The following is a 12,408-nucleotide window of genomic DNA, read 5'->3' as shown; positions in this document are numbered from 1 at the left end:
CTCTCTCTCTCTCTCTCTCTCTCTCTCTCTCTCTCTCTCTCTCTCTCTCTCTCTCTCCCTATCTCGTGTGGTGTGGTGGTGGTGGTGTGTGTGTGTGTATAATGTTCACAGATGTCTGTCTTTATTTCACAATTCTGGTTAAGAATTCATTCTCATGTTCCCCTCTTTCCAGAGCTGCACCCTGACCCATAAAAAAAGGGAAGAATGATTTTCAGAAAGCTGGGCCCAGTAGCCCAGTCGGTCCCCGCAGCAGAGAGGTGGAAAGAGAAAGAGGTGAATATCAGACCAGACTGGGCAACACTGGCAGGTTCAAGTCTCCCTAGGCTATATAGCAAAACTTTGTCTAAAGAAAGAAGGAGGAAGAGACGAAGGGAAGGAAGAGAGGGGAGGAGAAAATGGGAATGGGGGTGGGGAAGAAAATCAGTTGTCAAACTCACTAAGAATTGACTGGATTCTTTGAAAGTGTCCTTGTCGTTCTGTGTGAAAATAATAAAAGATTAAAACATTTTGTTTAGAGATACAAGTCTTCATGTCAAATATACCAAACAGGGAAATTAAGTTCCTAACTCCCATTTATCTGAGGCAGAATCTTGGGGTGATCTATCCATCACAGAGATGGTCAGCAATTACTTTGGCCCCTAAATGTCCTCCCAGAAGGAGGATGAAAGACCTGACAAGATTTACACCTTTTCTTTGTATGCAAGGCTCTCCCTTTTCAAAATACAATCACCTAAACTTAGGTCCTCCCAGAGTACTAACAAAGTGTCTCTTCAGCACCTCTTTTACAAAAATAAACAAACAGTAAGGTTGAGAGCTTGCCAACGTGTTACTCCAAAGATGTGTCGCCAGCTAGTGGCGGAAGACACCCACATATGCCCAGTTCCAAAACAGCTTCCTTCCCAATACACCTGTAACAAACAGCTTCTGGATTGTTCCAGGGTGGGGCGAGGCAGCTCTGAGAGACAGCGCAGCCTTCTTGGGGAATTCCATTTACAAATAGGAAACTAATTTTTATACCCAACCACAGTCCCACCATAATTGCATCCATGCCTCCTAAACTGGCTTGGATAGAATTTTAAACAATAATCCCTTGTGGACCCAACTAGTCCTTCTCATCTCTCCCCAAACACACATATCAAACCGCCCCTGGCATTAAGGGAGTAGGAGTCGTTTTCCAAAAGCTCTTAGCTCCTCACTGCCATGAACCCAGGAAGTGGCTACCAGGTGACAATGTGGCATTCCCCAGCAGCTGCGGCTGCACCTTCCTGCTGGGAGCAGCCCTGGCTTTACTTCAGTGCCCCAAAATGGTTCAAGATGGCAGATTCAACAGAAAAAAAAAGTAAGCCTGTCATGAAAATTATTTATCTAGCGGTCCCTTCATTTGAACGGGGAAAGGATCGACTGTGTTTACAAAACCTGGGGCCTTTTTTTAAGCTATTGTTTAGTTAACGTTTCTGACACCAGCCCTGGAGGTGCTGGTTCACTTTCTGCATGCAAAACTTCTCAAGGAGAGCCCAAGGTGACGCTAATAACAGCTGTCAACCCGCAGAGAGGTAATTATAAAGCCATGATTAAAACAAAACAAAGCCTCAAATGTCACAGCCTTCTTCAACGGAACACGGGTTTGACAGGGAACCGGACACCAGACCGCCCCCTGAATACGCCCCAGGAATAATGACCCAGCACATCCTCCGCAGGGCCCTGACTCAGAAACACCCCCCCCCCCGCAGGGGGCAGCGAATATCCTGTGCCCTGATGCTGCAGCCTGGAGCCCAGCTAGTTGCAACAAGCCCTCTAACCTGCCACCTCTTGGGACTCACCAGCCTGGCTGCCTGATCCTCTGTAGATTCCTGGGCCCTTTCCCCCAGAGCCAGATCTACAGTGAGGCCAACCCAGCAACCACCCCTGCCTCCTCTTCCCTCCCCCTCCCCAGAGCAGTTTTCTGCAACCATGTTTGGGAAATTCTAGTTTAGAAAATTCTGACCACTTGGCTGTGGGGTTTGCTTGGAAACTTAACCATCAGATGATTAAGGCCACGGCAGAGGTCCCAAACCCTAGGCTTGTGTGGCCTGGTTCTGGACTGGGAGTATAACTCAGTTGGAATAGTGTTTGCTTGTGCAATGTGCCCACATGATGAAGATACCCTGACTCAAATACCTAAGGCTCTCTCTGCCCTGAGGTTTTGACAGAAAATCTCTGAGGTGAGAGTAGATGCAGGAACCCATGGTATTTCCATGGGCTGCGACTGACCTGGGGCAAGAACTGTGTTAAAGGTGTAGAAAACCCTGATAGGTCAAGATCCATAGAGAATGACAGACCTGGGCACATACCCGAGCTCCAGCTACATTCTAGGGCCCGACCCTAAAGCAGACCCCCAGCCAGACCCCATTGTACCCATGTCTTATTGGAAATGTCAAAACTCAAGCCCTGGTCGGGTCTGTAAATCATTCTGTCTGCACTTGACCGGACTCCCTGAGAACTCTACACTGGCTGAGGACACTCGCTCTGCACCCCTGGGTCCCAGCTTCCTCCAGCAAAAGAGAGAGGTGACCTCCTACTTCGAGGACATCAAGAAGAGTGACAGAACCCGGCATGTTGCAGGCCTTTGATTAGCAGGCTGCCTTGTTCTCCTGCCTCCCTCGTCCCACTCGACAAAGATGGAAAGAGTGTGTAAAGAGTATCACCCTTCCCATCTGCTCCTCTCCATCCTGGGGATGGAGCTGAATTACAATGTAAGGAAAACACTTTCTTTTCTTTTTTTTTTTTTTTGATTTTTCTAGACAGGGTTTCTCCGTAGCTTTTTGGTTCCTTGGTTCCTGTCCTGGAACTAGCTCTTGTAGACCAGGCTGGCCTCGAACTCACAGAGATCCACCTGTCTTTGCCTCCCCGAGTGCTGGGATTAAAGGCGTGCGCCACCACCGCCCGGCCTAGGGAAAACACTTTCATCTAGAAAGTTTAAACCCTCCTGCTTCCAGCTGTGAGCCTCCAAGGAGATAGGCAGGGCCACCGGGGAGGGAGGGGCGTCCAGATCTCCTTATCCACCCTCCAGTGAAAGGCCTGAGAGTGAAAAAAGGCCAAGGGTGGCTGCAAGAGTCTGTCAAGCAAGGACAAAGGAACAGAAATGGCAGACCCAGAAAGTGCGAATGTCCCTGCCTCCTAGTAGAGACGACAGAACACTTTGTTTGCCCTAAGCTTGCATAGACTCGGTGGGTCTCAGGCTCCACCAAGCCCCAGCACTGCAAGGAAAACAGAGATCCACATTACTAGTTTCTCCAAAACACTGACCCTCCCCCCAGAATGTCACAGCCATTGTCAAGGGCTCCCCATGTTTTATGCTAAACAGTTTATAAGAATTACCTCAATAATCTTCAGAGCAGCTGGGTTAAAGTGGATATTATTGTCATATATACCTCACCACCACTACTACCACACACACACACACACGTACACAACATACATACACACACACACACACACACACACACACACACACAGGAGAGAGAGAGGTTGACAAAAAGTCACACACCAGCAAGTCAAATGCCTAGATTTCTTAAGCTGAGACCCTGGGCCTCTGTACCTGACCTCAGTCTCTATCTGCAATGGCTGGACACCCAGAGGTGAGAGGAGAGCAGACCTGACAGCCTGGAGCACCATAGAGCCAAGGATATTGTGCAGGGCTCTTTTAAAGAGGAACGTAGTGAATGTGCACAGGAGGTGCTCTTAGTGGTTCCAGCTGAGGACGTACACCCAAGGTCAGTCAGTACAGACGCCTGAAGACTCACAAGTCCTGGTAGTTACAGTCTATAGACGTTTCAATAGTGTGTTATTCTCACGCTGGGGGTGGAGGGGGAGAAGAGGACTTGCCATAACCAAAACCTACATGCCCCCCCCCAGAAGCATCTCTTGTATCCTAGTTAGGATTATTATTGCTGTGATGAAACACCATAGCCAAAAGCAAGTTGGGAGGAAAGGGTTTATTTCAGCTTACACTTCCAGATAACAGTCTGTCACCAAAGGAAGTCAGGACAGGAACTCAAGTAGGGAAGGGATCTGGAGGTAGGAACTGATGCAGAGGCCATAGAAGGGAGCTACTTACTGGCTTGCTCCTCATGGCTTTGCTCAACCTGCTTTCTTATAGAACCCAGGACCGCCAGCCCAGGGATGACACCAACCACCATTGGCTGAGCACTCCCCCATCAATCACTAATTAAGAAAATAATTACAGGCTTGCCCACAGTCCAATCTTACAGAGGCATTTTTCTTAATTGAGGTCTCTTCCTCTCAGATGACTCTAGCTTGTGTCAAATTACTACAGCAAACCAGCAAATCCTAGAAGTAGAGTTTCTGGCTCACGCACAATAAATCAAAGGATGGAGTGAGCCCAGCCCTCGGCCACCATCTCTGAGGTCTAGCAGGACAATGTTTACGGTCCATGAATGGCCTTCATATGAGGCTCTTGGAGGATGTCTCAGCAGGCTGGGGCCCTGGTTGTTATTGTGCTATCCTCTCTGTGGTTTACAAACAACAACCTGCAGCCCAGGTTCACCTGAAACTTCAATCCACCACACTTGATTTGGGCTTCCCAAAGTCTGCCAGAATCGCCCAGTTCTTTCTTGGTAACAATGTACCAGGGGCGTGGGCTGCAGACCTTGACTGCCCAGCAAATATAAACCCTGAGATCATGAAGGAAAACAGAACAGAGCAAAGATTTGCCCTTCCTTTCTCTACAGTTGGTGGTTATTTTCAACACATCCACCCACGAGAACCCTAGGAACAGGAAGCTTGGGCTTGAGGTGGGTACAGAATTATTCTCTCTCTCTCTCTCTCTCTCTCTCTCTCTCTCTCTCTCTCTCTCTCTCTCTCTCTCTCCTGTATGTGTATGTATGTGTATGTGAAAGTATATGGGGGCTTAAGAGAAGACCCTCCATCTGACTCAACGAGGCAAGGTTTTTCAGTCAAACCCAGAGCTTGCCAGTTTGACTAGTTTGCTAGCTGGCTTGCTCTGGGGATCCTGCCTTTGCCTTCTGATCCTGGAATGACATAGGAGCTCCTGTGCCCACCTAGTATTGACTTAGCCTCTGGGGCCCTGAATGCCAGCTCTCATGCGTGCATAGCAAGTTCTTTAACCACTGAGCCATCATCCTCCAAACTCGGCTTCATTTCTGTCTTCAAACGTCTCTGCCAGCCTCCACGTCCCTCAGCCCTTACCATTCCAAAGAATCTTGAAATACTCTCGTCTCTCCTTGGATCTTGACAAGCAGAAAATACGGGTCTTCCCCCCCCCCACACACACACACCCAAAACAAGCTTGCTCAGACAATAAGCAAACATGGTTAATGAAATAGCATAAAACCTTAGGAAGATTTACAAATCAGTCTCTTTGAGTGTTTCTGCACGGCTTCCTTTGTATGCATTTCTCCTGGCCCAGACTGAGTCGGCTTCCGGAAAGCCCTGCTGGGGTCACCATGAGGTGAACAGCAGCTCACAGTGGCTCTGGAATGACCCGCAGTCACACTTAAGCTGCCTATTAAAAGCCAAGCCCTAACCTGACTTGCAATCTCCCACTCGGCATGGGGAGGGGCTGGCCAAGCTCTGGTTTGGCCAAGAGCTTCCCTGGCTTAAGGCCAGGCTCCCCTGGAGAGGCTCAGAACAGTATAGAACTCATATCAAACCTGGAGATCAGATGATGGATGATGCATGGGGATTCCACTGGGTGGTGGGCTGGCACTGCCAGAAAACCTGCTGGCATGAGGCTGGGCCTCAGGACTTCACCATCTGCAACTGACCCTATATGGTGCTATGTCTGAGTCCTTGGCCAACGATGAAATGTCACCCCTTCAGCCTTCTCCACATCACAGCTGCCTGGCCGCATGTTCAAGGCAGCGACCTGAGCTCTTAAATCCCGGGCATACCACTGTTGACCTGTAACTAGTCAAGGCAAACCAAGGCTACTACAGGGATGCCCAGACCACGCCTACATGGTCAGGACCCCTCAGGGGTTTATCCCTAGGGACTAATACTATTCTCTGTTTTCTCACAACCTGGCCCACACTGAGCCAGACATTCCCAGGATTCAGCCCATCTATAGCAGCCGATGCCATTTTGTCTAGTCCGGCATGCAGACTCCACCCCATAGTCCCATCCATGTTGCTTTAAACACAAAGCATCATCTAGTCCTTGTCGGAGTGAGCCAGATGGCCAGCTTCTAGCAGTACATTTGCTAGACTCTTCTTGCTCTGTGACAAGCTGGGCAGATCCCCACAGAAAGTCCCACGGGATACACAGAGACTTAACTCAAGGTTCTACAGGGCTGAAGCAGGATGGGCCGGAAGATTCATGGCGTGCAATGACTTCCAATCAAGTCAATGAGAAGCAGAGCGTATCTGAGTGGGCAGCGAAGGGCTCTGCGATGCAGGAGTCTTCCAGCTGCGCACAGATGTGGGGGCTGGGCTGTATTCCTGCACTAGGTTGGCCCATGTGTCCCTTTCTTTCCTAGCTACTTGTCACTATCTTATCTAAAACTAGGGTTGCTGTTGTCATGTTTCATAAACCTGTCTGCTGGGAAATTCTCTATGGTTAAAAAAAATGTAAGATTAAAAAAACCTTAGAAAAATAAGCAATTCTTTTATTTCTACTTCAAAATATACTGTATACAATGGGGACCCTAATGAGGAGAGTAGACCATGAGGTGACTCGATCATAAAAATAAAATAAGGTAAAAAATGATAATTTCCCACTTCAGACCCATCTTTAACCCAGCTGCTGGGGGCAGGTGGTTCTAGTCATCTGCTGTCAGGGGGCGTTCCCCCACTGGCGGCCTTGTCGTTGCCACCCAGAGAGTCAGAGTGTACAAGTTCCTGGAGCATCTTGAGGACATGCTGGGGCTGACTGGCAGCGAAGTCCTGCAGGCGGGACCCCATTTGCTCCTGGAGGCTTCCAGCCAGCCTGCACACCACCGTGCGGACGTTCCCACCACGTCCCGGCAGCACGCCGTTGCCGCTCATCTTGTTCAGGAAGTACCAGAGGACTGGAAGGATGTGCCGCTCCACAGCCTGAGGCTTTCGGGGGTACACTGAAGCCACCAGCACTGTCAAAGGAAAAAGGGAGGGTCATTTGAGCTGTGCACTCTCTCTTCCCACTTCTCTCCAGCACCACCAGTTCCGTGCTCAGAGCAGAGGGCAGGCGCCCCTGCCGGGCTGACTTCCCACCTACGCCCCATGATCAAGCCTCACCACATTCAGGGACCCATTAAAATGTTTCAATTTATTTTAACATCAGAAGAGAAATATTGGTTTGTATTCACAACAGTCTTAAAATATAATTTTATTTTCTATGAAAGAAAGGACCACAAAGCCAATGCAAATGAGGTAGGTCCATGGTGATTGTAGTGCACTACCTCAGCCCCAGTGAGGGAGAGTAGGCAGGTTGCAACCCCACCTCTGTAGGCAGAGATTGTTCTTACATTTCCCAGCTGCCCAGACCCGAATGATCACACAAAACTATATGAATTACAACACTGTTTGGCCAACGGCTCTAGTGTATTCCTAGTTAGCTCTTACATCTTAAATTAACCCATTTCTATTAATCTATGTATCACCACAAGGCTGTGGCCTACTAAGAAGGTTCTGGCATCTTTCTCCTTCAGCAGCTACATGGCATCTCTTTGACTACACTTACTCTCTCCCTATATCTCTTTGATCCTGGCTCTATTCTGCCCTGCCATAGGCCAAAGCAGCTTCTTTATTAACCAATGGTAATAAAACATACTCACAGCATACGGAGGGGCATCCCACATCACTCCTATACTGTCTACCAGCTTTGTGAACTCGAGAAAACTACCGCCTCTCTGCGCCTTTTTACATTTGTAAAGTAAAAGTTGCCAGCCTAAGCCAGGCTCTCAAGATTGTTAGAGATTCCATTATAAATAAATGTCAAGTAAGCAGGTGACAAATAGCAGCCAATACTAGCATTGCAGAAACGCTTATTGCCACTCAGGAAAGTCATACCAACACAGAGAAATGCCACACTAGCGGTGTAGCCTAGAATGAAGTCATTCTAGAGACATACGTGCACCCCTCTCTTTGACTATCCACGTATGGAGACAACGGTCCCTAGGAAATAATAATCTCCCCAGGAACCTTGTGCTGATAGAAGGAGAAGACCCTGTCTCCCTGGTCCTTGTCAGACCACCTTGCAGTGAGACTGGAGACAACGAGGATGGACATGCCTACGCCTGGTCCGGGACAAGGTGACTACGTCTGCCTCTATTCCAACCTAAACCTCAGATCAGGACCCCAAAGATGAGCTGAAGGAGGACACTGGACCTCTTTGCTGCTCTTCCCAGTGCGGCCATACTGAATAAGTCTCCTTTCTCTATTTTCCCCTATTACTTGTTCTTTAATTGACTTGTTAAGGATGGGTTGCTGAACTAGCTTGTTAGGGCTGCCAGGGTCCAGACTCCTACTTAGCGACTCCAGCAACAGGGAGAAGAGTAAAGAGTCTCTGAAGAAGAAGTCTGGCACAGCTACAAGGAGCAAACCCCACAGCACCTGGGCACTTAATGCTACAATCAGGCAGCTGTCCATGAGGATGGATGTGTGTGCAGGCTCTCAGGCTCTAAATAGACCCTCCGCCCCAGTGAAGAAGCCCCTGAACTGTTTTCTCAGAACTCAACCCTCTAAATTCAAGAATACTCATCACCCACATGAACCTGCAGAAGCTCTCTGTCACCAAAGGAAGTACCAGGGCTACAGCCAATGTCAAAAGCCTCCCCAGGCCTTCATGGAGAGGTTTCCCTGGCCTGAGGTTATGACTATTATCCTAAGTACAATAGTGCTAACCAACACTGCCAGATAGATAGATAGATAATAGATAGAGATAGATAGATAGATAATAGATAGATAGATATGATAGATACATACATACATACATAGATGATAGATAGATAGATAGATAGATAGATAGATAGATAGATAGATAGATAATAGATAGAAAGAGACAGAAAGACAGACATAGAGAAATATGCAGCCTAGTCTGCCTGACATCCTAGTCAAGTGCTGGTATGGGACAAGAAACAAGAAGGTTCTGGAAGACTATGAGGGCCTAGCCATATATAAAAAACTACTCCAATCTAAGACTTAGAACTTCAAGGCTTCATTTCAGGCCAAAAAAGATGAATATGAGCCCATTGTTCAGAGGAGGAAAGCAAGACTCAGGCTAAGGACTTCTCTTCATGAAGACCTTGCTGAAGACAGAGGCCGCTTTGCCTTGACTCCAAAGCTTACACCCATACTGTCCTCCAAACTTCAAGAAGTCCTATGTCTCAGAGGCCAGTCTAGAGTTTTAAATGCCCAATTTGTCCTTCTCTCGCCAGCTTAACATCTTCCAAACCCATGGGTGTTCCTTTGACTTCTGAGACAGTGGAGAAACAGATAACCTGGATGTCACCCTCAGGGAAACCAGATGACCTGAATGTACCCCCAGATCAGACTGATACTCTCCACAGCATTTCCAGGGAGTGTAAATGTCAGATATGACTACCGCAAGGTTCCTGCATCCCATGGGAGGGTCCCCTGGGAACACCAACAGTCACAGTTCTCTTAGGTGTCAATGTGGTGACTGGGAAGGCAGGTTTGCACCCTGAAGCCATGTAAACATCACTGGGAAAGGCTCCAATACAAAGAGCCTTGGAGGGGTTTCCTGAAGAGGGGCACTGGCTGGAACAAACTACATGCTATGCTCTCTGGGCTTGGAGAAGGCTGTTGGGGAAGCGGTCACCCAAAGGCAGAAGAGTGGCCAGGCAGGCCTGAGCAAGAGAGGCAGGGGAAGCAGCCAAAATGTTTCTGTGTCTGTGGGATCTCACCCACACAACCAAAGTGAAGCCATGAAAAATTTACTTATGCACTCTGTCTTTGTGGTGACATTACTCTCACAAGGGCCCAAAGGTAGGTGGATGGTCAACACAGTCTGGGGTGTGCATATAACAGTCTGTCTTTAAGGTAGGAGTAGACTGATATCCATCACCAGGTGGAGGGTGAACACAGTCTGGGGTGTGTATATCGCCCTTCTTCCTTCAAAAGAAAATACTGGAGCTAAGAACATGGTAGTCAGTAAAGTGTTTGCTGAAAGCATAGGGGCCTGGGTTCATTTACATACATTTTTTTAAAAAGCAAGATGATGACGTTTTTCTAAGCCAGGCAGCAATGGGGAAATAAAGACAAGAGAATCTCTGAGCTGTCTGGTCTGCTAGTTTAGCCAAATTAATGACCTCCAAGTTCACTGAGAGTTTCTGCTCAAAAAAAAGGGGGGCGGGGGGAGAGGAGACTGGAAAGCTTGCTCAGCTTGCTGTTCTTATAGAAGACACAGGTTCAGTTCCCTAACCCCCACATGGCATATAGGTCAAACTCTGGCCTCCACATATACACATGTGCACACCCACCCGTGCAACACACACACACACACGCATGCAAATTCTAATGCCTGTTACAATGTAGGTAAACCTTGAAGACATGATGTTAAGTGAAGTCTCCAGAAGATAAACTATGTCGCAGTCCACTGACATCAAGTGCCAACCGCAGTCAGTCTCACAGAGACAGGAAGCAGAAGGGTAGTTGCAAGGTACTGAGGGGAGCAGGGAGTTACTGTTTGACAGGGTGAGAGTTTTCAGTTTCACAAGATGAAAAGAGGTGGCTGGTAGTGATGGTTGGCCAGCACTATGAAGCATTCAATACCAAAGAACCTCTTATGGAGATAGTGGTAAAGTTAAAATAATAAAAAGAGCCAGGCAGTGGTGGCACATGCCTTTAATCCCAGCACTTGGAGGCAGAAGCAGGCAGATCTCTGTGAGTTCGAGGCCAGCCTGGTCAACAAGAGCTAGTTCCAGGACAACTAGAGCTGTTACACAGAGAAACCCTGTCTCTAAAAACCAAATAATAATAATAATAGATTTAGGGGAACAGAAATGAAAATTAAAGAAATCCCAAGAACCATCCCTTACCTTGACTTTAACTCTAACCGAGCCCAGAAACAAGACACTGGACTCCGCCACGGCATCACTGGCCCTCTATCAGACCCCTTTTCTGTCCTGCCACGTCTTGCCTCCAGACTGGAGCCTGGCTCTCTAGGCAATGATGGGCACTCACTCTCTTGACCTCCAAAGACTAAGAACAACAACCTGCCCACCTCAGCTGCTCAGCCCACACTCTTCCCTGCCCACATCTCAGTCCCTGCAGGCTAAGGATACTGCAGAGTGTGTCTGTCAACTTCCTGTTGCCTGCAAGCCAAGATGTAGCCAATGCCATGTCTGCCTGCACACCACCATGACTGAACCTCTGAAACTGTAAGAGAGCCACCCCAATTAAATGTTTTCTTTATAAGAGTGACTTTGAACATGGTGTCACTTCATGGCAATAGAGAACCCTAACAAAGACAGATGGACACACAGACAGACAGGCAGATGAATAAATAAACAAACAGGTATGTGTTTTGTAACTCAATCAACTCGTGCTTTGTAACTCCATCACTGAAGAGTAAACTCCAACCACCCTAGCCTACTTAACAAGTTCCAGGCCAATGAGGGACCCTGTCCTTAAAAAAAAAAAAAAAAGGTGGATACTAGCCAAGAAGTCCTTTGGCTCCTATATGTATGCCCACCTCCACCTCCACACAGACACACAATTTTCTAAAAAGGTATTCAGTGGGATACAGAAATCTCAGTCTGTAAAAAGAAAGAAATACATTCTTAGGAACTATTTGGTTGTATACATATTTGCCTCACTTTCACCAAAAACAATGATTGCCTTCTGGTAATGTGGAGAGTGTCGTAGAAAAAGCAGACTATGAAAATTCTTAAATGGTCTCTGAGGTGAAAAACTACATTCCAGGAGAGAATAGTGATGAAGTCTGGGCTGGGTGGGATCATGGGTGCTCACCTGAGAGGCGTTCTGTGACCTCCAACACCGCAGGACCGCTCAGGAAACGCACACGACCGGCGAAGGCTTGCAGGAGGCAAAGGTGATCTGAAAGAGATGGAGATGCCCGTGACCGAGACGTTGCCAGTCATACCGACACACCAGGCATGCGCGCATGTGATTGGAGACTAAGCTCAGGTGCCGGCCCTCACTTTTCACCTTATTTGAAGCAAGGTCTCTCACTCACCGCTGCTGCACATGAAGCTAGCAAGCTCACCAGCTTCCAGGACCTGTGATAAGTCTGGCTGGGATAACAGACTTGTGCATCCAGCTTGATCTGGGGACCAAATCAGGTGTATGACAAGTATTTACCCACTGAGCTGTCATCTCAACCTAGGGCCAGTTTGTGAAAAAGCGAATGAACAGGGTATTATGGGAAGAGCGAGAGGTCCAAAGCAGTGAGATTGGCTCCAAACAGGCTACCACTTCTCCCATAGGT

General features: G+C 47.9%; 1 protein-coding gene across 3 annotated transcripts in view; it reads right to left on the bottom strand.

Annotated features, from left to right (window-relative positions):
- Positions 1–6,676: 6,676 nt before the first annotated feature.
- Positions 6,677–12,408, bottom strand: part of Togaram2 (TOG array regulator of axonemal microtubules 2) — a 58,156-nt gene continuing 52,424 nt past the window's right edge. For 2 of the 3 annotated variants that reach the window (XM_050162937.1, XM_050162936.1), the window contains exons 19-20: positions 11,931–12,017; positions 6,677–7,087 (exon numbers count right to left, since the gene is read on the bottom strand). In XM_050162937.1, coding sequence (XP_050018894.1) covers positions 6,783–7,087; positions 11,931–12,017 — 392 coding nt within the window. In that variant the 3' untranslated portion in view covers positions 6,677–6,782. Of the gene's footprint in view, positions 7,088–11,930; positions 12,018–12,408 lie in introns of those variants that run through there. The other variant, XR_007595526.1, reaches the window with a different exon arrangement.

The sequence above is a fragment of the Alexandromys fortis genome, unplaced genomic scaffold (assembly GCF_014885135.2).
Source record: "Alexandromys fortis isolate MF-2015 unplaced genomic scaffold, M_Fortis_MF-2015_v1.1 scaffold_148, whole genome shotgun sequence".
In the NCBI taxonomy this organism is placed as follows: domain Eukaryota; kingdom Metazoa; phylum Chordata; class Mammalia; order Rodentia; family Cricetidae; genus Alexandromys; species Alexandromys fortis.
Note: the sequence above shows the minus strand (reverse complement) of the source record. Positions and strands in the feature narration are given on the sequence as shown.